Here is a 26,872-nt window from a genome sequence, read left to right on the forward strand (position 1 = left end):
AAGGGCCTAAAAGCACTGGGATTGCCTCCTTGTGTCAAAATTCAGAACTGCAGCAGGGTCCTGGAGGGGAGCGCCTGTATTCAGTAGCGCCAGCTCACCACCTAGCTGGACTGCAGCTGTGACGCGTCTATGGCTCCGCCCCAAACCGAAAGCTGCCACAGCACTTCCGGCTCCCTCCCTCAAGAGTGGACTGGGCCAGGTCCCTGTCCCTGTCCCGCCCCGCGCCTTGGCCCCGCCTTCGCCCCGGCAGCCCTCGCTGCGCCTCCCAGTGGCGGGTCGGGGATAAGTTCCTACGCGAGCAAACGCGGGTTTCTGAGAGCCCGGAAGTTACGTTATAGGCGCGCGTCCCGGGGGCGGGAGTCAGCTGAGTCGCTGGGGCGAGGTTGGGATCTTCTGGGAGCTGCAAAAGGAAACCAGTGATCTTTTGGGGGTGGGAGCGGGGTGCAGGACTGCACCAGATTCAAGGGAGAGGGCTCCGAAGTCTTCTCGCTCATTATAAGGCGAGAGCGAGAAAATCCTCAGGATCTTAAAGAGGAGAAGGGGGCGGTGGATTGCCAGGATCTGTCAGAGCCTTGTCGAGGCTGCGGAGACGCAGTTTCCAATCTAAGGCGACGGGGATCCCTGGGGGGAGCGCTGTTGGAATCCCTGGGCCCGGAACGGCGGGCCCAGAGGCCGGGCACCATGGCGTCCATCCTGGATGAATACGAGGACTCCCTGTCCCGCTCAGCCGTCTTGCAGCCCGGCTGCCCCAGCGTGGGCATCCCCCACTCGGGTAAGGGAGGGGAGGGAGCCGCTCACACTATCCACACACCTGGCACCTGCGGGGGAGGATCGGGGAGAGTAGCTCCAAGGGTCCGGTTCACCGCCTGGACATACAGTCCAGACCTAGGCCCCTGATTCTCCTCAGGCTCTCTTGGCCCCCAGCTGGTGGATGGTCGAAGTTTAAAAGAGCAGCAAGAGCAGTCTTGTGATCTAGGCCTTGCCACTCGGGTTCTACAAGGAAAGTGGGACCCATTTAAGGAAGTGACTTGCTTACAGGGCCCCGGTTGAGAGAAGTGAGAATAGGCTCCAGGCTTCAGCCAGAGCCTGTGCTTTTCCTACCAGGCCCCTTCTGGAGGTGGGAGGAAGAGGGTGGGCAAAGAAAATGGTGGAAGGGGAATGTTGTAGGGGTAGGAGGGCTGGTCCTAGAGGGAACTTTGTCACTGAACAGGGAAAAATGAAGTTATTTTGGGCCTTTGCTAGATCTGGGTGCAGGCTGGCCTTGAGGGGAAATTTTTGTAGAAAGTAGGACAGAGTTGGCAGAGGGGTCTCAAGTGCTAGGTATGCAGTGGTAAAGAAATGAGAATAAAAGCTAGAGAAAGAAGCTACAGCTTGATTGGGACTGTTCCCCAGGGCTTCCTCTGCCTTCATTCTTCTGGAGACTCACTCAGAGCATTACTGCATGGGTAGGGAGGAGGGGAGAGAGTGGATCTAGACTACTTTAGTTGAGCTGAGATTGCTAGGCCCGAGATTGATAAGGGAGAATGCCCAACCCTTTCTACTGAGAAGGGTACATGAGGGTGCAACAGCATTATAAGGGTTCAAAGAACCCACCCCTCACAGCTGTCAGAAGGAGCCCAGAGCCCTCATGTAGAGATGATTAGCAAACTACTTGATATGTTGATAACAAACTTTTACCTGAGGGCTTGGGGTAGGAGTATGTTGGGAAGGTGGAGAGGAAAACAATTTTTTGTTTGCCTCTCCTTGTTCTTCCTCCATCTCTTCCATAGCTCACCTTTAATTCCCTCCTTTCCTGTAGGGTATGTGAATGCCCAGCTAGAGAAGGAAGTGCCCATCTTCACAAAGCAGCGCATTGACTTTACCCCTTCTGAGCGTATCACCAGTCTTGTTGTCTCCTGCAATCAGCTCTGCATGAGCCTGGGCAAGGATACCCTGCTCCGGTAAGTGAGGGCTCAAAAGACTTAGTAGGGAGTGGATTAGTGGTATTTGGGGACTATTAACTGACTGGGGACTTTCTTTCATTCTGGGCAGGTGAAACTACAGTAGATTTGGAATTTTCAGGAAACATCCATTACCAAAGAACTAATGTAGTATAGTAGTTAAAATCAGGTAGATCTGGATCAGAGCTCAGCTCTCCTATGTACCAGCCAGGGAATGTTGAATAAGTCACCCAGTCTCTCTAACTGTGTCCCGTCATCTGTTAAAGATAGTTAGAACTATCTTTAGTCACAAGTTAGTCACACTGATCAGGGGAACCATCTAGAGTCCTGAAGTAAATCCACTATACATGGAAATAATATATCTCAATAAAATTAGATATAAATACATACATACATACATACATACGTAAGTGGGAATACTATATAACAAGGGTGTCAGAAAAAAATGCTTATCTAGAATAACCATCTGGAATAAAACAGCTAAGGCTCTGTATCACAAAAATAAATTCTAGGTGGGATAATTATTTAAATAGGAAAAACAAACTGAATATCAAAAGAATATTTAATAAATGTCTGTGTTCTTGGGCAGAAGGGAGACCTTCTTACTCAAGCTAGAAAGGACAGGTATATTTGACTACATAGTAATGACAAAACAAAAACAAAAAAGCCTTTGAGGGGTGCTTGGCTGGCTCAGTTGGTAGAGCGTGTGACTCTTGATCTTGGAATCGTGAGTTTGAGCCCCACATTGGGTGTGGGGATTACTCAAAATAATAATAAAGAAAAAAAGCATTTGAATCTGGTCATGACCAAAGATGGTGGGAAAATGATGTGTTTCCACATATGACTAAGGATTTACATCCCTATTCTTTAAAAAGCCCTTACAAATTAATAAGAAAAAGACACTTAAGTAGAAAGGGGAGGGCAAAGAATATAAACAAGCAGTTTACAGAAGAGGAACTCTACATTGCCAGTAAACATCTAAAAATATTTTCAACCTTTGGGAAATAAAGGTAAGGTACCATTTTTTTTAACCTATCAGATTGACAAAAATTAAAAATAGTAATAGATGGTGCTGGTGAAGACACACAGAAATGGACTCTCACACACCGCTGGTGAGAGTATAACTTGCCACTGTCTTTTGGAAAAGTGTTCTGGAAATGCCTGTTAAAGTTTAAAATGTCTATAAGTTGGACCCAACAATCCCACTTTGGAGAATACGTAATCTTAGAAAGAAAAGTACCGCTTTGCAAGGGTATAGATACAAGGATGTTGACTGCAGAGTTATTTATGGTCGGAAAAACTGGACCCAAACTGAATGCCCATCAACAGGAAAATGATGATAAAATTATGGTTGAGCCATGAAGGGGAAAATTATGCAGTTATTGAAACAATGAGTTAGATAGAGCTGTATGTTGATACTGTGGAATATTCATGAAATATCATTAAGTGAGAAAAGCAAGTTAAAAATTTATATATATACACACACGTATGTACACAACATGAAGTGATTTTTGTAAAAATATAAAGACAGTGACAAAACAAGTCTATGTTGTAAGGATGGAGAAAAACTTAAAATCAGTTTTGTCTATGGAGAGTGATGGGTTTAAGAAGAAAACTGTTAACTCTTTATACATCTTTGCTTTGATTCTTTAAAAATGGGTATATAATTTGAAAATGGTTTTAATAAGGGAAGTATAATTTCAACAGGAGCACCCCTCAGTGTTATTGTGAAGATTGAGATATACTTGGTTAAGGTCTTGGCATGGTGCTTGGTATGTAGAAAGTACTCAGTAACCATTAGCTAGTATTTGTTCTTTTTTTACCCCAGCAATCTGGGATACCCCTGCATTGTCTTCCCAGATGCACTGTAGATCTTCTGAGTAGAGGGAAAAGACTTCTATTTAGTGACTTCTCAAAATGAGGTAGGGGAATTCTCAGAGCTGAAGGTTCTTAAGTAGGATCCTGTGTATATTTGAGAGTTCCCTTGAGATTGTGTGCAGAATTTTATATGTGTATATAGATTTCAGGGAAGAGAGCCTGTGGCTTTCATCAGATTATAAAGAGGTCTGTGATTCCAAAAAAGGATCTGCCCTTCTCTGGAGTGATGCTGTGACTCTTGTCCTGACAGCATTGACTTGGGCAAGGCCAACGAACCCAACCATGTGGAGCTGGGACGCAAGGATGATGCCAGAGTTCACAAGATGTTTCTGGACCACACTGGTAACTGGTGGTGGAGGTCTGAGATTGGTGGGGCGGGGGGTGGGGAGACTGGTTGAGCGGAGGGTAAGTCATTGCCTGGGTGGATGGGATCTGAGAGTGGTGGGGATAAGGAGGAGGCTGAGGGTGGGAATGGCAGCATTCTGTAGAGTGCCATACTCTTCCCCACTCCAGGCTGTCACCTGTTGATTGCTCTGAGCAGCACTGAGGTCCTCTATGTGAACCGTAATGGACAGAAGGTACGGCCACTGGCACGCTGGAAAGGACAGCTGGTGGAGAGTGTGGGCTGGAACAAGGCACTGGGCACCGAGAGCAGCACAGGCCCCATCCTGGTCGGCACTGCCCAAGGCCAGATCTTCGAAGCAGAGCTCTCAGCCAGCGAGGGTGGACTTTTCGGCCCTGCCCCAGATCTTTACTTCCGTCCATTGTACGTACTAAATGAAGAAGGGGGTCCAGCGCCTGTATGCTCCCTTGAGGCTGAGCGGGGTCCCGATGGGCGCGGCTTTGTTATCGCCACAACTCGGCAGCGCCTCTTCCAGTTCATAGGTCGAGCAGCAGAGGGGACTGAGGCCCAGGGCTTCTCAGGGCTCTTCGCTGCCTACGCTGACCACCCACCCCCATTCCGTGAGTTCCCCAGCAGTCTGGGCTACAGTGAGTTGGCGTTCTATACCCCCAAGTTGCGCTCTGCACCTCGGGCCTTCGCCTGGATGATGGGGGATGGCGTGTTGTATGGAGCATTGGACTGTGGGCGCCCCGATTCCCTGCTGAGTGAGGAGCGAGTCTGGGAGTACCCAGAGGGAGTAGGTCCTGGGGCCAGTCCACCTCTGGCTGTCGTCTTGACCCAGTTCCACTTCCTACTGCTGTTGGCGGACCGGGTGGAGGCAGTGTGCACGCTGACAGGGCAGGTGGTGCTGCGGGATCACTTCCTGGAGAAGTTTGGGCCGCTGAAGCACATGGTGAAGGACTCCTCCACGGGCCACCTGTGGGCCTACACTGAGCGGGCCGTCTTCCGCTACCATGTGCAGCGGGAGGCCCGGGATGTGTGGCGCACCTACCTGGACATGAACCGCTTTGACCTGGCCAAAGAGTATTGTCGAGAGCGGCCTGACTGCCTGGACACAGTCCTGGCCCGGGAAGCTGATTACTGCTTTCGCCAGCGTCGTTACCTGGAGAGTGCCCGCTGCTACGCCCTGACCCAGAGCTACTTTGAGGAGATTGCCCTCAAGTTCTTGGAGGCCCGACAGGAGGAGGCTCTGGCCGAGTTCCTGCAGCGAAAATTGGCCGGTTTGAAGCCAGCCGAGCGTACCCAGGCCACACTGCTTACCACCTGGCTGACGGAGCTTTACTTGAGCCGGCTCGGGGCTCTGCAGGGTGATCCTGAGGCCCTGAACTTCTACCGGGAAACACGGGAGCGCTTCCGGGCCTTCCTCAGCAGCCCCCGCCACAAGGAGTGGCTCTTTGCCAGCCGGGCCTCCATCCATGAACTGCTTGCCAGCCATGGAGACACGGAACACATGGTGTACTTTGCCGTGATCATGCAGGACTATGAGCGAGTGGTGGCATACCACTGCCAGCACGAGGCCTACGAGGAAGCCCTGGCCGTGCTTGCTCGCCACCGTGACCCTCAGCTTTTCTACAAGTTCTCACCGATCCTCATTCGCCACATCCCCCGCCAGCTGGTGGATGCTTGGATTGAGCTGGGCAGCCGGCTAGATGCCCGGCAGCTCATTCCTGCCCTGGTGAATTATAGCCAGGGTGGCGAGGCCCAGCAGGTGAGCCAGGCCATCCGCTACATGGAGTTCTGCGTGAATGAGCTGGGCGAGACTGAGCAGGCCATTCATAACTACCTGCTGTCGCTGTATGCCCGAGGCCAGCCCGCCTCACTGCTGGCCTACCTCGAGCAGGCCGGGGCCAGCCCGCACCGTGTGCATTATGACCTCAAGTATGCGCTGCGGCTCTGTGCTGAGCACGGCCACCACCGTGCTTGTGTCCATGTCTACAAGGTCCTAGAACTGTATGAGGAGGCTGTGGACCTGGCCCTGCAGGTGAGCCAATGCGTTTTGACCCCATCCAGTAGAGGGACCTGGAGAGCAGTTGCTTCAGATGCTGAGGGTTTGGAGTGGGGGGCTGTGGCTAGAGGGTGCTGGCATTTCTTGCAGAGAGGTGCTTTAGTGTAGAGGTTAAGAATGTGGACTCTTAAGGTCAGGGTTTGAAGTCTGGTTCTGCCACTTAGGAAGCTGTGTGACCTCAGGCTGATTTCTGACCCTGTTTTTGCCTCAGAGGATTCGGCCACAAATGGTAATGGTACTTAGCTCCTAGAGTTGATTAAAGTAGTGTGTATGAAAAGCACTCGGAACAGTGCCTCCTCTACAGTAAGTTCTACATTCATGCTAGCTATTGCGTTACAGCCACGACTGCAGAAGGGGAAGGTGCCGAGTTACACTTCTCAATCCTGAGTCATCACTTGCCTTAGGATCACACGAAGTGCTGTTTAAAATACAAATTCCCGGGTCTGAACCCAGGACTTACTGAATCAGAAAGTCTGAGGTGAGACCCAAAAAATTTGTGTTTAAAAAAAATTTTTTTTTTAAGATCATTTCTTTATTTTGAGAGAGAGCGAGAGTGAGCAGGGGAGGGGCAGAGAGGGAGAAAGAGAATCCCAAGCAGGTTCCGTGCTGTCAGTTCAGAGCCCGACACGGGGCTCAATCCCACGTACTGTGAGATCATGACCTGAGCCGAGATCAAGAGTCGGACGCTTAACTGACTGAGCCACCCGGGTGCCCCCCAAAAATCTGTATTTTGAATATACTCCAGGGTGATTTTTAAATTTGCTAAAATCAAAGCCCCAACTGTCGTAATTAGCTTTTACAAAGCTGTGACAGGGACATACCCATTACTGAGACAGGTTTCTGTCCTGGCCAACAGAAGTCCTCACCTTGCTTGCTCCCAGAGTGCTGGGAATCCTGTCTTGGGGCCTCTCCTCGGGCCCAGCTTCTCCCGGGGCACCTGTCTCTCCCGTAATCTGTATCGTAGAGGGCAGGGGGCTTGACCTTAACACTCGTGGTCTCCCCACAGGTGGATGTGGACCTAGCCAAACAGTGTGCTGACTTGCCTGAGGAAGACGAGGAACTGCGCAAGAAACTGTGGCTGAAGATTGCACGACACGTAGTGCAGGAGGAGGAAGATGTGCAGACGGCCATGGCCTGCCTGGCCAGCTGCCCCTTGCTCAAGATTGAGGACGTGCTGCCCTTCTTTCCTGACTTCGTCACCATCGACCACTTCAAGGAGGCGATCTGCAGCTCACTCAAGGCCTACAACCACCACATCCAGGAGCTGCAGCGGGAGATGGAAGAGGCCACAGCCAGCGCCCAGCGCATCCGGCGAGATCTGCAGGAGCTGCGGGGCCGCTACGGCACAGTGGAGCCCCAGGACAAATGCGCTACCTGCGACTTCCCCCTGCTCAACCGCCCTTTTTACCTTTTCCTCTGTGGCCACATGTTCCACGCTGACTGCTTGCTGCAGGCCGTGCGGCCTGGCCTGCCGGCCTACAAGCAGGCCCGGCTCGAGGAGCTGCAGCGAAAGTTGGGGGCTGCTCCAGCCCCTACCAAGGGCTCTGCCCGTGCAAAGGAGGCCGAGGGTGGGGCTGCCGCTGGGGGACCCAGTCGGGAGCAGCTCAAGGCTGATCTAGATGAACTGGTGGCCGCTGAGTGTGTGTACTGTGGGGAGTTGATGATCCGCTCTATTGACCGGCCCTTCATCGACCCCCAGCGCTATGAGGAGGAGCACCTCAGTTGGCTGTAGGAGGATGCTGTGCTGGATGGGCAGGCCGTCGGGGGCACGTGCCCCTTCTTGGGAAGGCTACACCCTGGTCTGTGCTCCATCATCTGGAGACTCGCCCCATTGTTGGGAAGAGTGGAATTCTAGCTGTCACCGAGAGGTATCATCTGCCGCTATCCAGTTCTTCAGAGCGGCCTTAGGGCCACTGTTATGCCAGGCCATCTGCCTGCCTCCCAACAGGGGGCCTTAGCCTGGAGAAGTCAGAATTCTGACCCCATCACCCTCTCCCCTCTAACGGTCCTGTTTTCCTTTTTACTCCCCACAGACATCCTGTTCACCTTCTAGAGCGAGAGTACCATTCTCCCTTTTCACTGCGTGGCTCTTCCCCTTCAGAGGAAGGCGTCTCCTGTGTCTGCCCCTAGGTCCCAGAGAGAAAAGGCAGCCCCTCCAAGTCCTGGGCGTGGAGGGTGGGGAAAGGTGGTACTGGTGGTGGGCGTGTCTTGTGTACGCTTTCTAGAGCTCTGGTGTGTGGGCGTGCCCTGGGGGACAGAGCCTCATGGAGGACAGTGGGAGATGATGATGGAGTGGGGAACATTAAACTGCCTGCGCTGCGCTGGTGGTCCTGGAGTTGATGGCTTTGTTGATGCTGGCCTGAGTGGCACGTGAGTGATCTCCAGGAGCACAGGATGCCACAGGGATGCCGCTGGGACCCTGAACACTTTCCAGCCTTGGACCTCGCTTCTTCACCTGATGATGTGACTGATTTTGACATATTTTCTATCTGTTTGCTTCCTTGTCCCTCTGCTCCATCCTCTCCTTCTCCAGGCTCCAACTGGGATTGGTGGCCCACCATCCTCAGACCAAGCACTGTTCTTCCCTTTGGCCAGCAGGTGGTACTGCTCCCCACAGAATCCTTCACACGGGCAGCTGAGGGCACTAATTTTTCTTCCTTTTCTCCGCTAGTGCTTCCTCAGTCTGTTCCTTTCTAGTATGTTCTGGGAATCTGCACTGCCTCACCGTGAATCCAAGCCCTCATTCTTCCTCCCTTCACTAGCCCTTATACATGCGAGATTTTGCTTGCCCTTGTCTTTGCCAACCTGGATCCTTGCATTCCCAGCTTCTGCCAGCTTTGATACTGCCCTACCACTGTCTGGTATTTGACCATATTGTTCAGATCCAGTGTGGAGGTAGGACTGCCCCTGCCACCATCCATGGCATTTGGCAGATTTTTTTCCTCATCTAACTTCTGTGACCCGCCCTCCCCCTCTGGACTACATACACTCTTAGTTGTGGCTACCCTAAGGAGTCTGGATCAGGGCCTTCCCGTGACATCAGCGAGCACCCTTTGCCCTGTGGACTGGGGTTCACAGTCCACTGTTCAGCTCTATAGGTGTGGTCCATCAGCTGCTCAGACTGAAACAAAATAACAAGTGTGTCTTCCTGGAATCAGGCTGGGGTCAAGCCACCTGGCTGGTGACTACATGCTTTTCTCTCTCCTGCTGCCTCACCCTTTCCAAGACTTTTATCTCCTGCAGTCCTGGTGGAGTCTTGCCCTGCCAAGTCCCCCCAACCACTAGAACAACCCTGTCTCCTCATGGCCTCTGCCAACCGGCAGGCTAGAAGCCGCCCGTCTTTGATGAGTCTCAGACTCTCCGTCTTCTCCCAAAAGCAAGAGGGAACAAATAGGGAGGGGTTGGTAATCCCTGGGTGGGCAGAGAGCATCCTAATCCTGTTCCCTCTGTTCGAAGATTTGGAGGCTCTTGCTCCCTTCCTCTCCCCATGTGGCCTACCATTTCCCACTGTCAGTGAATATTAGGTCTAAATTTTGACCTGCCACTTGCATGGTCACTTGCTTACTTAGAACAGCTTGGGTCTTCTTCTGTCTCTGCACATAATGGGTACCTAATACATGTTAGTTAAACAAACACTGCCCTATTGCTCCCTCTTCCCAGTGGACTTGGCTAAGACAGCCTGGGATGCCCCTGCCCCCTTCTGTCTTCTGAGCCTGCCCATCTGGTCCTAGGCTGCTTCCTCTTTCCTGGAAAAAAAGGCCACAGGCTTCCCTGGCACTGACAGAATGGGGTTCCGTTGAGTCAGGGCAATGGGAAGCTACAGCCCTTAGATCCCTGGAAACCAAGCAAGGCCTGGAATGGAGGGGAGAGAGGAGGCCCTCAGGGCCTTGGCCCTAAGCCTGGGGAGGGCCAGAAGGGGGTGGAGTGGGGGAGCAGCTGCATAGGCAGGGGCCAAGATGAATGAGCTGCTCCTGGAGCTGTCACTGGAAATAGGAGGAGTGGTCACAGGCAGTGACGCTGAGATCAGGGCAGGAGGCCTGTAAACAAGGAAGCCACCTGGGGGAGACTCAGGGCGGTCACTGGTCCTGGGGAGCAGGTGCTTCCTGAGGCCCGCCCTTGAGAGGGCTCTGGGGGGCTGCCTGGCCAAGTCATCAGCTGGCACGAGGGGGCGCTGTCGACTGGCTTCCTGAAACCACCAGCTCCTTTCCACAGCTCCATGGGGAGTGGCTGTCGGAGGGTGTGACAGCCTAGCGTCTGAGGCCTGGCTTTCCCACCGGACAGCCCTCCCTTCTCCTGTCCCCAGTGCAGACTGGCCAAGAGCACCAGCCTGGAAGGGAGGGCACAGGGCTCCAAGCCTGGCCAGCATGGGTGTGAGTTTATTCCCCCAGGACCACCAAGTCTTGAATTCCCCCTTCTCCCACCCCAGGGCTCAGGTTGCAGGCTGGGCCCTCATCAACCCCGTTGGATGGGAGGGGGCTTGGAGGCCACCAGACTCCAGGCTGCCCTTGGCGCTGCCCCCCTGGCGCCAGGGAAACAAAAGGTTAGGGGGCCCAGAGGGAGTTATCTGGCCCCACCACCACCAGGGGAGGGGGAGGGGGCCAAGAGGGGCATACCTCCTTCCCACTCCCCCAGCTCTGCAGATTCTTCGAGACACTTTCACAGGCGGAAATTCCCAGAGGTCAGAGGAGGGAAACGGTTAATTCCTTTTATTCAATGGGTCCCCCCTACACGCCTCCCCCCAGCTTCCTCCCTCCACTTCCCGCCCCCCCCCTGTGTGAACAGGAAGTGGAGAGGAAAAGGCTCCAAGCAGAGCAGCTGGGAGCAGGAGGCAGGGAGTGGGCGGCAGGCTTGGTGCCAGCCCTGCCCCTCATGGTTGCTTGCTGGAGGGCCAGAGCCACTGTGGCCTGGGAAAGAACCTGCAGCCCTGCTGGTGAGTGGCAGCAGAGCCGGGAAACAGCCTAGCTTGGAGCCCCCTTCTCTCAACATGCTCCTAGGGCAGAGGCTACTGCCAGGAGGGTGCAAGGCATCCTCTGTCCAAGACCCAGCTGCCCTTGCCACTGCAGCCCCACCCCCACCACAGGCTGGGCATCCTGAGGCTGGCAGGCATCTCTTTAGGCAGCCGCCAGTCCTGGCACTGGCTCCAGCCACTCAGCCCCTTGGCCCTGCCAGTTCTTTGAAGCTCATGCAGTGCTTCCTGTTTGGGGCAGGCGATGCCAGAGCCCCTCCCCCACCATTGTTCTGTGGAGACCATAGGTCCATCTGTTGCCCCATGGTGGGGCCCCTAGGCAGTGCCACACGGGAGCAGCACCACAAAGGACCCTGCTGGCAGCTTTGATTATGTGGAGTGAGGCTGGGCCCCACAGCAGGTTGAGGGTGAATGGTGGTCAGAGGCAGTCCTGGGGTGGGCAGTGGGATAGATGGAGGATGTGAGGCGGTTCTATTTAGTGGGCAGCCAGAGCCCTCGGCTTTCTCCCCCACCTGGAGTACAGAGATGATGATATTCAGGGAGCTATACCTGCTGATGCCACCAGGAGACAGGCACCATTCTTATGCCCAGTTTCCAAAAGGGAAACTGAGGCAGAGGGGCAAACTTTGGTCTCAGAAGGCCGATAAAGGGGACACAAAGTAGGGTTCTTCTCTTAAGGGGATTAGTGCTTCTCGATGAATGCCCTCTGATTGGGTGCTTTCCTCTCCTTGAGCTGCTTTACCTTTTCTCAGCTTTCGCCTTGAAATAGCTCTTGAGCTGAGTAGTCAGGAACCATGAGGTCACCGGGAGGTTAGGGTGGCCCTAGGTTGGTGACCAGCAACCGGTGTCCACTGAGAACAAGCCCAGGCAGGCCCAGCAGAAGAAGAGAAAGGGGCATTGGTCTGTGGCCCCGGGAAAATGGGTGCTGCTCTTGGCTCCCAGTCTGCCTTGGCCAAAAGTGTGTTTGTGTTTCCCAGGTGTGGAGGCAGGTGCTGTGTATCCCTGCAACTCACCTCCTCTGCCTGATCTCACAGCTCTGACTTCAACCTGCTTCCTCCCACAGGGCTAGAAGCGCAGACATGGTCTACCCTACTTCCCTTACCAGATCCTCTGGCTTCCCGCCAGCTGAGGACCTGGACGACCTAGACCATGCCTCCTGGAAGGTGAGAGCTGCAGAGACCTCAGATGCTCCTGTTCAAATAAAAGTCTTCATGGATGTCCTGAAATTGATATGCTGTGTTTCCCTGGTAGACGCTGGGCTGGGAAGCCCACACCTCTATTTACTGTCCTTTCCCCCCCCCCCACCCACCCCAATCTCTATGGGGTGCCAGGATGCTGAGGAACCCAGTTTGAAAACCCTTGAGGTGCCAATCCCACCTCCTGATTTTACAGATGCTGAATGTAAGAGGAGAAATTGGTGGCTGATGTGAGGCTCCAGCCAGCATCTTGTCTCTTCTCCATGAGATTCAGCATCAGTCAACAGTGACCCTGTGCCCATCGGGAGCCAATGTGCTTCCAGGCTTCGCTATGTTCACTCTCCATCTCCAGCCAAAGTGCGTTGAGCTGAGGGACAGGAAGGTGATCTGGAAAGAGCCAAGTGTAAGTCTCTGCCATTTAACAGCTGTCAGTTTAATCATGCCCTCAGAACTTCAATTTCTTCACTGTAAAATGCGAATAAATATAACAGAACTTGGGGGCGCCTGGGTGACTCAGTCAGTGAAGCATCGACTCTTGATTTTGGTTCAGGTCATGATCTCACGGTACGTGAGTCTGAACCCTGAATTGGCCTCTGGGCTGGCAGTGTGGGGCCTGCTTGGGATTCTCCCTCTCTCTCTGCCTCTCTCCTGCTCAAGCTCTTTCTCTCTCTCTCTCAAAATAAATAAACAAATATTAAATAATATATATATGTAACAGCACTTGGGGGAGTGTAGCTGAAACAAGAACAGGGCGCCAGTGCTGCACACCTGCAGGGTTAGCCCAGGACCGGCCCCCAAGCGATTCCTGTTGCCTTGTTTCTCTTCCACTTCACTCTGTGCCTCATTCCTCTGGAGCTGGGACCCTGTAAGCCCTATCTTGGCTCTTTCCTCAAAAAACCCCTCTGATCGTCTCTTCAGGAATCAGAGTGGAATTGGAAGAAAGAGGCTTGCTTCAGAAGGCTTTTCTGGTTTCTTAAAAGATGGCAGATCTGGGAAAGAGGTTCAGGATGAGTGTGAGAAAGGAATATAGGCGTATAGAATATGGCGTCTGTGGTGGGACAGGAGGGCTGCCTTGGGGGATGGGGTCCTGGTTTCCTGGAGGAGAGAGGACACTACTGTCACTCCAGGGGACAGATAGGATAGGCTGAGGGGGCTGGGCCAGGCGTGGCTCCTCTGCCAGCCTGCCCTCATGGTCCAGCCCAGAGCTTGCACAACAGCCTGGCTGGCTGGCGGGCTGGCACTCCCCTGGGAACCTCAGGAAGTCCCCCTTGTTCCCCCCTTGACCTTTGACCCCTTGGGCCTGCTGCAGGCCAGAATTCCAGGCAGCTGTCCTCTCTTTTACCTTCTGTTCCTGGCCATTTCCCTTTAAGGCTGGAACTCAGAGATACCCCAAACCCCCACCTTACAGCTCACCCTTTCACATGCTTTCTGGTACAGACCAGCTAGATCCTCCCTACGTGAGCAATGGGGACCCTGAGCCATAAGCCAGCAGGACCCTTGGAGTCTGGCTACCTGAAGGGCCCAAGTCTTATAGGAGAGTGCCCCCACAAGTACTCCTCAACTCCAGACATCCTCCCAGGCATCTTGTTGAACTCCATCCCTGTCCCAAAGCTCAGTGGGCCAAGCCAAGAACAGCAGAGAGAGCCTCCTCTCTCCCGCCATCCTCTGCGCAAAGTTGAAAGGATCCTTGATACTGTTCCACACCAAACCATGCGGCACCTCACGGCAACGGCACTCAGTTTCACAATCAAATAATTCCCTTTGGTTTTCTAGTGGAATTTTTGCTTTTATTTTTTAGGGTTTCTTGGCCTTTTTTTTTTTTTTTTTTTTTTTTAAGCAATCAGTCTAAATTTGTCATCACACATCCCCCATTTCCGCCTCTAAGGGCCTCCTTTTCATCCCCTAGAATCTGGAAACCATATGTGTGGGCAGAAACCCCCCAGCATCCCCCACGGCACCCTGGCCCAGCCTGGCCTTCACAGGGGCAGCCTGTCAGCTGGGGAAGAGTCTACACTCCAGGCTGGGGCTGGAAAGGGAGTTTCTCTTTGGACCTTCCCAGCTCAAGCCATGGAGAAGCCGTGTGGTCTAGTGGTTAGGGCTGGAACACATCAGTTCTGTCCCCAGCAATCTCTTTGACTAACGCCAGAAGCCTGGGAAAGTCCCCTTGGCATCCAAGGGACTCAGTTTCCCCATCGGCTGAGGGACTCAGAGTGTTACGGGCTAGCTCATCTTCTACCTGCTTTGGTAAAAAGAGCTTTTGATCTAAAATTTTTGCTCTGTCACTTGTAAGCTCTGTGACCTTGACAGATGGTTTAATATTTCTGAACTTCAATTTCCTCATCTATAAATTAGACACTATTGTTGTACCTACCTTCTGGTTGTTACTAGGGTTAAATAAGAAAACGTGTTCTATAGAGCCTAATTTCAGGCATGCTTTGAAAGCTCAATAAACATTAGTTGTTGTTGATAAGTAGAAATACATAATGAGGTGGGAATGTGTTCTCAGAGGGTACAGCTCTGAGGTCCAGCCTGTTTGCCCCTGCCTCTCCTGCTCAGACTGCCCTGTCTGGACCTTCTTTGGGCCTCCCGGGACTCTAGAAAGGGAAGGGATGCGTTAGCAATGCTAGTGGATCAGGCCTGAGGGAGGCCCTACTGCTCCGTCCGGGTCTCCATGGCGACCCCAGCCCCTCCCCTCCTTCCTTCCTCAGGAGCTTTCTGTTTACAGTAAACAGCTGCCCTAGCTCAGCCCCAGCTGATCCTGCATGGGGCCAGCCAGACCCTCTCTGAACTGGGGACAGGCTGGATGTGAAGGTCCGGGCACAGTGTCCTGGGCTCCATGCGGCCTTGAACAACTTCTGTTTTGCCACCCAGACTGGAGGGGAGGAAGAAGGGGAGGGGAAAGGCCTGTTACCTCAGACCACAGCCAGGACCTTAGAGACAAGGAGCAATGGAGTGTAATTAAGGAGAACCAGGCCAAGAGAGCCTAGTAGAGAGATCTCTGGCTTGGCCTTAGACTGACCTGGGTTCAAATCCTGGCCTGGATGTGCTCATTGTGTGACCTCAGTCTGGTCATTTAACTTCTCGAAGCTTCACTCAGTTTATTGATTTGTAAAATGGAGATGATAACGCCTTCCTCAGAAGATCAGACATGCCGCTAGCCTGCCATGGTCGTGGCTGGATTTCTTATTTCAGCCCTCAGATACTCTCCTGCTCAGGGACTTTGCATGAGTCCCAACCTATTTCTCCACCTGGCACACCTCAATCACACAAGATACAAGCATGTGTATGGGTGCACAAAGCATATACATCTGGGGACACAGCAAGCACATACAAGCCAAGGAATGAAATGAAACTCGCAAGTGTCTGAGGCACAGGAGAATCTCCATAAAGGGGGGGTTAGAGTCTAGTTGTTTCTTTCCTTTTTTTTTTTTTTAAAGACTATTTATTTTTTAATAACCTCTACACCCAACTTTGGGTTTAAACTTGCAACCCAGAGATCAAGAGTTGCACACTCCACCGATGGAGCCAGCCAGGCACCCCAATCTAGTTTCTTAAGCCCATATCTGGGTCTGAGTGAGCCAGCGTTGGAGCTGGGACATTGTTCCACCATCACCAGGTCATCACAAGTGTCTACCTCTCCCTCCACTCAGCCTCCAGGATTGCACCCACCCACCGTGCCCAGCTGACTACTGTGCAGGAATACAGGGGATAATGCTAGGGTATGGCTCCCCATTCCTAAGGGACAAGCTTTCAGGGCAGGATGTCTGGGATGTGAGGCTTCTGGCCCCTAGCTCCTGAGGGGCTCACATTGCCTCCTTCAACTCCAGCATCCTTGGAAGTACCGGCCAGTTAGGGGAGACTTAACGGGTGAGATTGAGACCTGTCATTCCCCTTACCACCAGAACCAGGGCGGGCTGGGGTTGGGCAGGGGCATTCATCAGTTTGAGTCATTCCCCACAGGCCCATGAGTAAGTGCGGGTCTGGATATTCAGCATCCCCTCCCCAGCAAGATGCCTGTCGGGGTCTTCCAAGGTTGGGTTCCTGTTGGTCCCAGGTGCAGCCCTGGGGTTCTGTCCTGGGCTCCACTCCTCAGAAGCTGGAGGCTTGTGGGCTTAGCTGACTTTGCTGCCCCCATGCCCACCTGCCAACAAGCAGGCCTAACTCTGGAGTTTCTGTCCTCACCCTGGTCTGGGCTTCATGAGCAAGGAGAGGAGCCCCCAGTACTAAAGTCAGCCCCGTGGACAGGGCTGGAAATCCCCCACTTCTTACCTTGGCTGGTTGAGGAAACAGCCTCCCGGCAAAAGGCTGCCTCCCGCCAGGGACTTTTCTCCTGGGGGTGACACAGCACACAGGGCAGTTACTGGGACCCCAGGCACACTTCAACCAGCCCCGGGGGTGAGGAGAGTATCACACAGGACCACTCTTTCCCTTGCAGAAAGCATGGTAGCGAAAAGCTGCCCCTAGAGCCCTATAGGGGTTTAAGCTGGACTGGAAGGGTGGGCAGGGAAAGGGAGGCCACAGGGTGGCCAGGAAGGTGCACACTGCTGGTGGCATCCGGTAATCTGACTGAGCCCAAGCATTTCTGTATCCAGAGCTCCCCAGCCCCTCCCCCACAGCTCTCTTTCCACATCCAGTACCCAATCTGAAATGGGCTTCTTTTTTTTTTTTTTTTTTTTTCAACGTTTTTTATTTATTTTTGGGACAGAGAGAGACAGAGCATGAACGGGGGAGGGGCAGAGAGAGGGAGACACAGAATCGGAAACAGGCTCCAGGCTCCGAGCCATCAGCCCAGAGCCTGACGCGGGGCTCGAACTCACGGACCGCGAGATCGTGACCTGGCTGAAGTCGGACGCTTAACCGACTGCGCCACCCAGGCGCCCCTGAAATGGGCTTCTGATAGGATATGAAGCCTTCACAGGGCTTTGGCCTCCCATGGTAGTGGTTTCCAAACTGTTTTATGAATATTTCTGTATAAATTATACACTCGTGTCAAAACACATATGAAATATTAATAAAGCTCGATTTATTTTTTATTTTTATTTTTTAAAGTTTCTTTTTGAGAGAGTGAGGGAGAGAGTAGTACGTGCAACACGAGGATAAGCAGGGGAAGAGCAGAAAGAAAAGGAGAGAGAATCCTAAGCAGGCTCCACTGTCAGGGGCGGAGCCTGGAACTCACAAACCCTGAGATCATGACCTGAGCCAAAATCAAGAGTCAGATGCTTAATGCACTAAGCCTTCCAGGAGCCCCCAATTTATTTTTTAGGCAAAAGATACGTTTCGGTAGACGTCTTCCTACTTCCTCCCACCTCTGGACGGATGGCCTTGCCCACTCCTGCACTCAGCCCACTGCAGAGCGCATAAAACTGACTGATAGATGAAGGCAGGACTGATAGATGAAGGCAGCTCTTTTGGAGCAGACCGTCCCACCTTGCAGGAAGGTACAGGTCATGGGGGGCAGCTCGTTTTCTTAATACTTTGGAAATCACAAACAACTGAGTAACCCACATCTGAGGCTCTTTTATTTGTTGTTAACTTGAAAAGAATCTTGGTCGTCTTCAAGTAAGGCTCTTTTGGCACCGTGGTAGTCATGTTTCAGCTCCCTACCCCAAAGGCCCAGCTAGCCTGTCCCTAGGGCCACAGCACCCCACTGCAGAAAGTGAGCATTTGTCAAGGAAGAATGCATAGGCCTGTGTATGTGTGTGTTTCGTGTTTGTGCGCACGCGTGCACACACATCCGGGGTGTGCCCGTCCAAAAGAGCCTGTTCAGAGACTGCCTCTGTTTTCTGGTCTGCTGACTGTTGGGGCTTCATGCAGGTCACACAGGCACTGAGACACCTGCCATTAACCCTCCTGACCTGAGTCATAAGAACTTCTGATACTGAATCATATACTTTATCTCATCTCATCTGCATTCTCACAACATAACCATTTAGACAGGTGAGGGGGGTATCAATCGGTCCCTGATGGAGGGGAGGAGCCCAAGGTGCAGGGAGGAAAGGGAATTGCCCAAAGTCACACAGTTTGACAGAGCTGGGTCTCCTGTGTGTTCCCACTCCTCCCAGGTTGTCTCTCTTCGAGTCCTGCCCCCCTGCACCTGGGGTAGCCTGCTGTTCTCTGTTCCCTAGAGAGAAGATGAGCCCAGGACCCTCTCCCTGGCCTCGGAAATGAGGCCCAGCCATGAGTCAACCCTCTTAGCATGGACTAGGCGCCCCACAGGCAGGGGATCAGGGTCTGACTATTCTGCCAAGCCAGAGTTGCCCCCTGCTCCAAGGAGCCTGGCAGGCTCTGGGGCCAGGGCTTCCTCCTTCATTTAAGACTTCAGCCCTGTAAGCATGGCAGAAGGGGAGGGTGAGGGGAGGGCTCAACCTCCAACCCCCCTCCCCCCTCCCTGACAGCTGTAATCTGCTTGGGAAAATCTCTCTCTCTCTCTCCCCCCTTTTTTTTTTTTTTTCCGCACAGGAAAAAATATTAGTTGTCCCGATAACAAGGAAAACAAAATCCAGCGCAGGGCATCAGAGACTTCCTGAGGCGGGAAACAATGTCCAGGGAGTTCAGTGGAGAAGCCCGAGCTGGGAGGCTGAGGGGGAGCTGAGAGAGGACACTGGTCCAGGCCTATCCGGCCAGCGGGGGAGGGGGATGACAGATCGAGGAACTTGGAAAAAAGATTTCCCCCCCAAAACCTTGAAGTCTGGCCCGTTGAGCTATATCCGGGAAATGATTCAGGAGCGCGCACGTCCCAAACGGGATCAGGCCCCATCAGCGCAGGTGCTTAGAGTCTACCTCTCTTCCCTCCTTGTCCCCAGTCTATTCTCTCTGGCGCTGTCCTGGGCCTGGGGAACTCGAGGGGTAAGCAGGTGGGTCCCTGCTTGGGGGCCTGGAGAGGCTATGGGCACCCCACGGACACCCATCCCCCCCAGGCTTCTCACCTTATCTGCCCCAAGGTTGCTTCCCACCGGGGTCGGGGGTCCAAGAAGGGGAGGGCTTCTCCAACGGCTCCACCCCCAAGCCTAAAGGACTCTGTTGCCCACTTCCCAGGGCACTTGGGTTGTTTGGTCCAGTGGGTGTGGCCTCTGAGCACAAGGGGCTCTGGGGAGAGGCAAATGAGGCCGTTTAAAGCAGGGCTCTGTGCTCCCTGTGAGAGGTGGTTTTCAACCCTAGAGGCGATGCACATGGGTCACTTAGGGAGCTTTAAGAAAATACCAGTACCTCCTAAGCCTCATTTCTGAACGAGCATATCAAAATCTCTAGGGTGCTGCTCAGGGGATTCTTGTGTGTAGTCAGGGCTGAGAACCCCTGTTCCATGACCCTGTGACCCTTTGGTCACTTGCTAGCTTGTCCCCTTCACCTCTGCCATCAGCACTGGCCCCTTGGTTCCAGACTGAAGCTCCTCAGAAATTATCACCTAGCTGATGGCCTCCAGAGGTGCCTGCCAAGTTCCCTGACCAGCTGGAGGCCAGCTGCCTAACCCAATAGGAGGTTCTGGGTTACCGCTGCCCCTTCCCTCTGCTCCTTCTCTTCCCCCTTGGGCAATGATGCCTGGGGCCTTTGTTCTCAGCCAACAGCAGTGTGACCAGAAACCTACCCACAGCTTAATTACAGCCCCATTCACTGGCTGTAGGCTGGCTACCTTCCCCACTCAACCTGCCGACTCGACTCTGACTCTCGTGCTCCGCATCCCCCACTCCACATAGCCTGCAGCCCAGGCAACTCCTCCCCACATCTCAGGGTCAGAGCCAGATTTATTCTTAGGAAGGCCAGAGGTTCCTTCCTCCATATGCCCTCAGCCCTTGCTCTGCACAAAGCCTAGGGCTCTCCTGGCGGTCTGGGCTGTGAGCACAGGAGCTGTAATTATCAACAAGGGCTGGGGGCCTTGCCAGGGCACTGCTGTTGTGCCCTGCCAAATACTGGGCTTACATGGTAAACCCTTTGAAGTGAGAGACCATTCCTGGTTCATTTTTGATTGTTCATAAACATGTACCAATCACCCAAGTGCTAGGTCTATGGGGAGATACACCTGGAGAGAGGCACAGTCCCTCCTCTCAAAGGCCCTTCTTAAGACAAGGAAGAACTAGGGTGACTGGCTGGCTCAGTCAACAGAGCATGTGACTCTTTTTTCTTAAGCAGAAACTTTTTTTTTAATGTTTATTTTTGAGACAGAGAGAGAGAGAGAGAGAGAGAGAGAGAGAGAATGAGCGGGAGGAGAGGCAGAGAGAGGGAGACAGAGGACCTGAAAGCAGGATCTGCACTGACAGCAGAGAGCCCAATGTGGGGCTCAAACTCACTCAAACTGTGAGATCATGACCTGAGCCGAAACAGACACTTAACCCACTGAGTCACCCAGGGGCCCCAAGAATGTAACTCCTGATCTCAGAGTTGTGAGTTCAAGCTCCATGCTGGGCTCAGAAATTACTTTAAAAAAAGAGAGGGACTGGGGCACCTGAGTGGCTCAGTTGGTTAAGCATCCAACTTCGGCTCGGGTCATGATCTCATGGTTTGTGAGTTTGAGCCCCGCATCGGGCCCTGTGCTGACAGCTCGGAGCCTGGAGCCTGCTTCCGATTCTGTGTCTCCCTCTCTCTCTGCCCCTTCCCCACTTGCACTCTGTCTCTCTCTGTCTCTGTCTCTCTCTCTCTCTCAAAACTAAATAAACATTAAAAAAAACTAAAAGAGAGAGAGAGAGAGAGAGAAGGAGGGACATAAGGAAGGGCTGTAATGAGCTATCACAATGAGTTCTCTGAAACTGGCTTAGGAACACCCTATCAGTATAGTGTAGGGAGTATAGCAACTACTTCATAAATGTTTGTTGAGTGAATATCTGTTCCTGAAAAGGAGCATAGTATGTCCTTCCCCTAGCTGTACAAATAAAGGGAGATATCTCAGGGGTCAGGGACAGTGTGAGGCTCCATTGTATCAGATAGGGTGGGGAAGGGATAAAATGAGCCAGGGCGTGCAGCCTGGCTCAAGAGAACTCACTAGGTCCCTTTGTGCTCCTGGCCAGGTTTTTACCAACTAAGGGGGCTTGGAAGTTCCCAGGGTCTGTCCAGAGGGACTGTGGGTTACCATCCCCTCTGCCCAAGTGGTCTTGCCCACCTGGAGAATCACCAGAGATGCTGAGAGGCAGGACCACAGAACAGGCTTTTCCCTTCTCCTAAGGGGGCCTTCTTGGCCCGGGATTCCCAGGGGTCTCCCCTTTCCCGATGGAGGAGCCCAACCCAGCTCCCAGCCCCCACCACAGCGTTTTCCAAACAGGTGGAGGATGCTATGGACAAGTGGCCACCTGGCTGCTAGAAAGGGGAAGCCCCACCTGCCCCTGGGGCTTCCATCTCCCCAGGGGAAACAGTTAGCTGAGAAGCCACTGCCTGCTCCCCAGAAGCTTAGGCTCTGACCCTTGGCCTGGGCAGTGGGCAGCAGGCTTCAGGAGCTTGGGGTGAGGGGGCTTAGAAGGGAGGGGCTCCAATCCCAGCTGCCTAGCTCTGGGTACTAACAGGCCATGCCGGGGGCAGCCGAGATTGAGGGGGGGCACCACCACCTGCTTTTCCTTGTTTTGTTTTCAGGGCACTAATTACTGTGCTGAGCTCCGAGCTGCCTAATGAGGCCGTTTGGATTTCCTGTTGTTCTGGCTTCCCAAGACCCTTAAAGGGCCAGCATCGCACTAGGCGCGTGCCCGGGTGGGACACCGACCATTCCAGTGAGGGTGAACACAGAGGGGCTATCTCTAGGCTCAGCCTGAATGCCAAGGGCAGTGACAAGGGGATGGTCTGATACTTCCTGGCTACTCACACGCTTCATGGGGACTTGCTCAGAAGTGCCTGCACCGGAAGCAGGAGCTTCAGAACTGTATAGCTTGGCCAGACCATGCATGGGGTAGGGTGGGAGGGGGAGGCAGGGAGGCAAGGAGGCCAGGGCTGAGGAGGAAAGGCTGGTGATGTCACCAGTGCCCAGACTGTGAGAACCACTGCAGAACTAGGCAGGAGGGAAACGCCATGACGTCCTGTCCACCCGCCCCCCCGCAACTACAAAATAAACACTTGTTGTCTGAGCAGCCAGCGCCACTTCCGAAGGGGCAGGCTAACCAGGCGAGTGGCCCAGAAATGGGCCCGAGCCCAGCTTTGAGCAAAGGCCTTTGGGCCAAGTTGGATGCACAAAGGCCTGCAGGTCAGGCTGCCCCTAACTCAGCCCCTCCATGGCACACCACGCAATAGGGCTTACAGAATGCATTAGTACCTTCTGCACCTTAGGGCTCACCTTTGCACATGGAGGAGCTGAGCATGGCTGGAGGTGCCAGGGAGCCCCTTTCCATGCTTGCCACAGGCTGCAGATGGAATGGCAAGGCAAGTAGGGGAGTACCCATCTGCCTCAGCCTCCCTCAGATCTGAGGCACAGCCTCAGCCCTAAGGCCTGTCCCAAGTGCCCCTCAGGCTGCCCCAGACGGTGGATCCTCTGGGTCCCAGGAGCCCTGGCCTGCAGCACCCTCCCCCACAGACAGGGTGACGACATTGTTGTTCTTATACGGGGCCTTCCGCCTGGAGTTCCGGCTCCGCTAAATGGTGGGAATGAGGGTCCCAGGGACAAAGCCAGCCTGGTTCCCGCAGCCACCTCAGAATGGACGGAATCCCCATTGTGTGCGGGCGCCCTGTGCCCGCCCTCCCCTTGCCCGCGCCGGACATGCCAACAAACAGCTCATTGAGCCCGGGGGAGGGGCCCAGGGACAACAATGTCCCCCAGCGGGCCAGGGCAGTGAGCTCAGCTGGGGGTGGGGGCTGCCATGGAGGCCGGAGGGCGATGATCTCAGCTTGGGGAGGGACGGCCCTTGCGACAAGCTGACCTGAGCCTGGCCTCTCCGGTGAGGCTGAGAAGGGCTGACCAGGGCTGGCCTCACCCTGGCTGCCCCACCCCTGGGCCGAGCTGGGAACTGACCGGGGCTTCTCACGCTTAAACTGCTCCAGCCCAGGGCGCCAAGCAGGCGCAGCAGGGGGCTCACAGGACACAGCAGAGCCACCCCAGATCCAAGAGACTGGTGGACTCTCCCTGTGGCAGTACCTTTCCTCCTCAGGGAGGCCCAGCCCAGAGTCCTCCCACACCACCAGCTCACAACGACCACAGCAGGACTTTTGGGTCAATAAGTGGATGTAGTTTCTATAACTAGAACTATCTAAAGAGCAGGATCAGCCTGGGAGGGGGCGAGGATCCTATCCCTGGAGACACTCAACCTCTTGGCTACAGAATATGGGGTTGGTCTAGATGTCCTTGAGAGCTCACCTCACCCTGAGCCTCTTGAGACACCTATGGATTTCCTTCGTGGGATCCAGGCCGGAGGTTGGATGAACCCAGGCCTGATCCAACCCTTTCTCCTCTTCCAGGCAAGTCTGGGCAGAGCCTCAAGGCTCTGAGAGAAAAAGGAGGAAGGGGGAAGGACTTTCAGGGAAAGTGGCATGGCCAGAGTGGCCCCCACCCTCAGTACCGGAGCTGGGGAGCCCTGATACTGGTCATGTTTGCAGGGCTCTATCTGGATGGAAAGTGAGGGCTGTGAGGAGAAAGCAGATGCTGGTAAGAAAAGTGTGGGGTCTATCCCAGCAGGTCATCAGGGGTCTGGCATTCTCAGGTATCCAGCCACCTCAGGGGCAGGACCCAGGCATCAGTGCACACCTGACTACCAGCCAGAGGTGCAGATAGTCTCCTAGCTGCCTCTAACCTTCCCTTTGTACCTCCCTGCTCTAGACCACCTTGCATGCCACTGCCAGGTGGTGGCTGACCGCCCTCCTCTGCTCAAGAACCCACAGGTTCCCTAGTGCCCCTCAGTCAAGTCTAAATTTGTCTGCTAGGTTTCCATACCCTAACTATCTAACCTCATGTCCCACCCTCCACAGGTGAAATCTCTTCCCGCTCTACCTACTTCATTTCCACCCTGATACTTTTCCTCTCTCCATTCTCCCTGCTGGGAATGCCCCCTCTTTCTCTAAGATCCACTCTTTTTTTTTCCATCCACCCCCAGTGCAATCCTCCTCTCCCACAAAGCCACGCTTCACCCCTGAAGCCCCGTTCCCTCTCTGAATCCTGGTTTCAAAGGTCATCACATTTCTTTTCATGGGCCTTGATATCATCTCCACCTCCCATGTTCCTCTTGGCATCACTGCCCTTAGCCTAGTGCTAGGCACATGGTAGACCTCATCCAAAACCAGCTGACTGATGGACCCAAACTCACATCCACGTGTGGCCCTGAGAAAGCCAGACATCTTTCTGGCTGCATCCAGAGATGCAGTGCACCAAAGATGGGTGCACACATCTTTGCCTGCATCCTCTTCTTTCTTCTTTTTTATTTTATTTTTAAGTATGCTCCACACCCAGCATGGAGCCCAACATGGGACTTGAACTCACAAACCCTGAGATCAAGACCTGAGCCAAGATCAAGCGTCGGACACTTTAACCGACTAAGCCACCTGGGCACCGCTGCATTCTCTTCTTTTGATGGCAGTTTGATGATTTGTCCTGGGTTTCCCTAGCTTCCTCTTTACCTGGAGAAGGGCTATGGTAATGGTGGTAGTGATGAAGCCACCTGGGAGAGGAGGGGAAGCAAGAGGCGGGGGGGGGGGGGGCAGTTGGCCATAAGGCAACACAGGGATCTTGGTGGCAGAATGGCTCCAATGACAGGAGTATTCATGCTGCTCAAGCAGGACTCAGGAGACAGGGGTGAGTGGGTACAATAGAGAGTCAAAGCCTATTTCTAAATGTATAGAGTTAACTGAGGCTGTTACTGAAACCCTTGGTGTTGGAGACCCTGAGTATTCATCATTGCTCTAGAAATTCTCTGTGAGGTCCCAGACCTTAAATCCAGCCAGCCCCTTTGCTGCAAAATTCCTGTGGCTGGACAGCTCCATAAGGCTTGTTTTTCGAGAGTGGTGGCCAGAAGGCTGGGGGCAGGAGAGGCAAAGTGGCATTGGCTCACAGTGGCCTAAGATTGTCCAAAAAACTTCTTGGGGGTGAGAGGATGCTCTGGTCCTGGTGCCTCCCAGGCCTCTCTGGACTTCTTCCCTGGGGACAGTCTGAACACAAGAATTCTATGGGCTAGAGATTCTTTGCTAATCACAGGCAAGGCAAGTTACTTATTAGCAAGCATCAACATGCAATTCTCATCAACTCCAGGGGAGAGTTCAACCTGGATGAATAACTGGGATACATAGTGTAGACACTGTCATAGGAAGTTCTCCCATATGTCTAACCTAAGTCCTTCCTGCCATAATTGAAGCCCATTTCCTCTCATTCTGACCATGGGAGGAGAAGGAGACAGCCAGTCACCATCCTTTGCTAAAGACCCATCACCTACTTGACCATGGCAGTCAGATTCCTCCTCAGCCTTCTCCAGGGAGCCATGCCCTGCCTGCTCAGGCAGCTGTTCAGAGTTGGCACCTGTCCCTGATGTCTTTCTCTCTCCATGAGAGTATTTGAAACACAGCACTTCCTGGTTCAGGCCTGACCCTTCCCTCCAGTGAGGCTGTCTGAGTAGCCCCCACTCCCAGGTTCCTAGGGCTGCCTGTACCCTATCTCTTGCTTGCTTCAAGTCCTGAGTAGCAGCTGGGATCAGAGATCAGAGGCTGTGTGGAGAAATGAGAGGTCAGAGTTCCTTCCAGGAGATGAATTGTTGCTCGGTGGAAGAAGGTGAAGATCACACAAGGACCTGGGGACACCAAGGGGTCAGGGACAACACTGAGCCTGGATGGTAATGGAATGCCAAAGCCGGAAGAGGGGAGTGTGGGCCTAGTGGGAGAGTGGGGCTGGGGAGAGCTTCCCACCTATCAAAGTTTACAGAGAAGAGAGGTTTCAGAGATAAGTGATCTGTATGCTGGGGAGGGGCAAGAGGAGAGCACAGTGGAGACAGGCCAGCCAGAGGAGAGAGGACGAGTGCGAGTGCATGAGGAGGCTTCTTCCAGGAAAGAAAAACCTCAGCTAGGGAAGCCAGTCCAAGATCTAGGGCCCAGATGAACCTTTGCTTTCAGGCTCTGCCCCCACTCCCTCCATCCTTCAGCACAAATTGGCAGAAGGTTCTCTCTCAGTCCCATCATGCTTAGCAGTGTCTTTGCCCTGTACCCTCTGCTCTCTAGCCCGTAAACCACCTGTCAGGGTCCTCCGCACCCTGAGGGATATGGGCAGGAGTCAAGGGTAGGCTGGGGCTTGGCCTGCAGCCTGAGGGTCCCCATGCAGAGGCCTCTCTGAGCCTTCCCTCTTTTGCCCTGAGCCTCCCTGTTCATTCACTAGGGTGGGGACAGGAAGGAGCAAGGGAAGGGGAAGCCAGGGGCTCTGGGAAAGTTGCCGTGGAGGCTACCATAAACCCCGGACTCCTCTGTGTCTGGAAATACCCGCTGCATGGCTCCTGACCCTAGCTTTCCAGGCATCCCCTGGGTTTGGCAAATGAAGCTGGGGCAGCTGCTGGATCGCCACCAGTGAGGACCCTTGCTTTCAGCTAGGAGGTTTCCACCCTGCTCCTCCTTTCT

General features: G+C 53.7%; 1 protein-coding gene across 1 annotated transcript; it reads left to right on the top strand.

Moving 5' to 3' along the window:
* Positions 1-338: 338 nt before the first annotated feature.
* On the top strand, positions 339-12,480 carry VPS18 (VPS18 core subunit of CORVET and HOPS complexes). The gene is made up of 5 exons (XM_049613381.1): positions 339-772; positions 1,799-1,940; positions 4,069-4,160; positions 4,332-6,202; positions 7,233-12,480. The coding sequence occupies exons 1-5, from the start codon at positions 682-684 to the stop codon at positions 7,956-7,958; spliced, it is 2,922 nt and encodes a 973-aa protein (XP_049469338.1). The 5' UTR covers positions 339-681; the 3' UTR covers positions 7,959-12,480.
* The last annotated feature ends 14,392 nt before the right edge of the window (positions 12,481-26,872 follow it).

This window comes from Panthera uncia (assembly GCF_023721935.1).
Source record: "Panthera uncia isolate 11264 chromosome B3 unlocalized genomic scaffold, Puncia_PCG_1.0 HiC_scaffold_1, whole genome shotgun sequence".
NCBI lineage: Eukaryota > Metazoa > Chordata > Mammalia > Carnivora > Felidae > Panthera > Panthera uncia.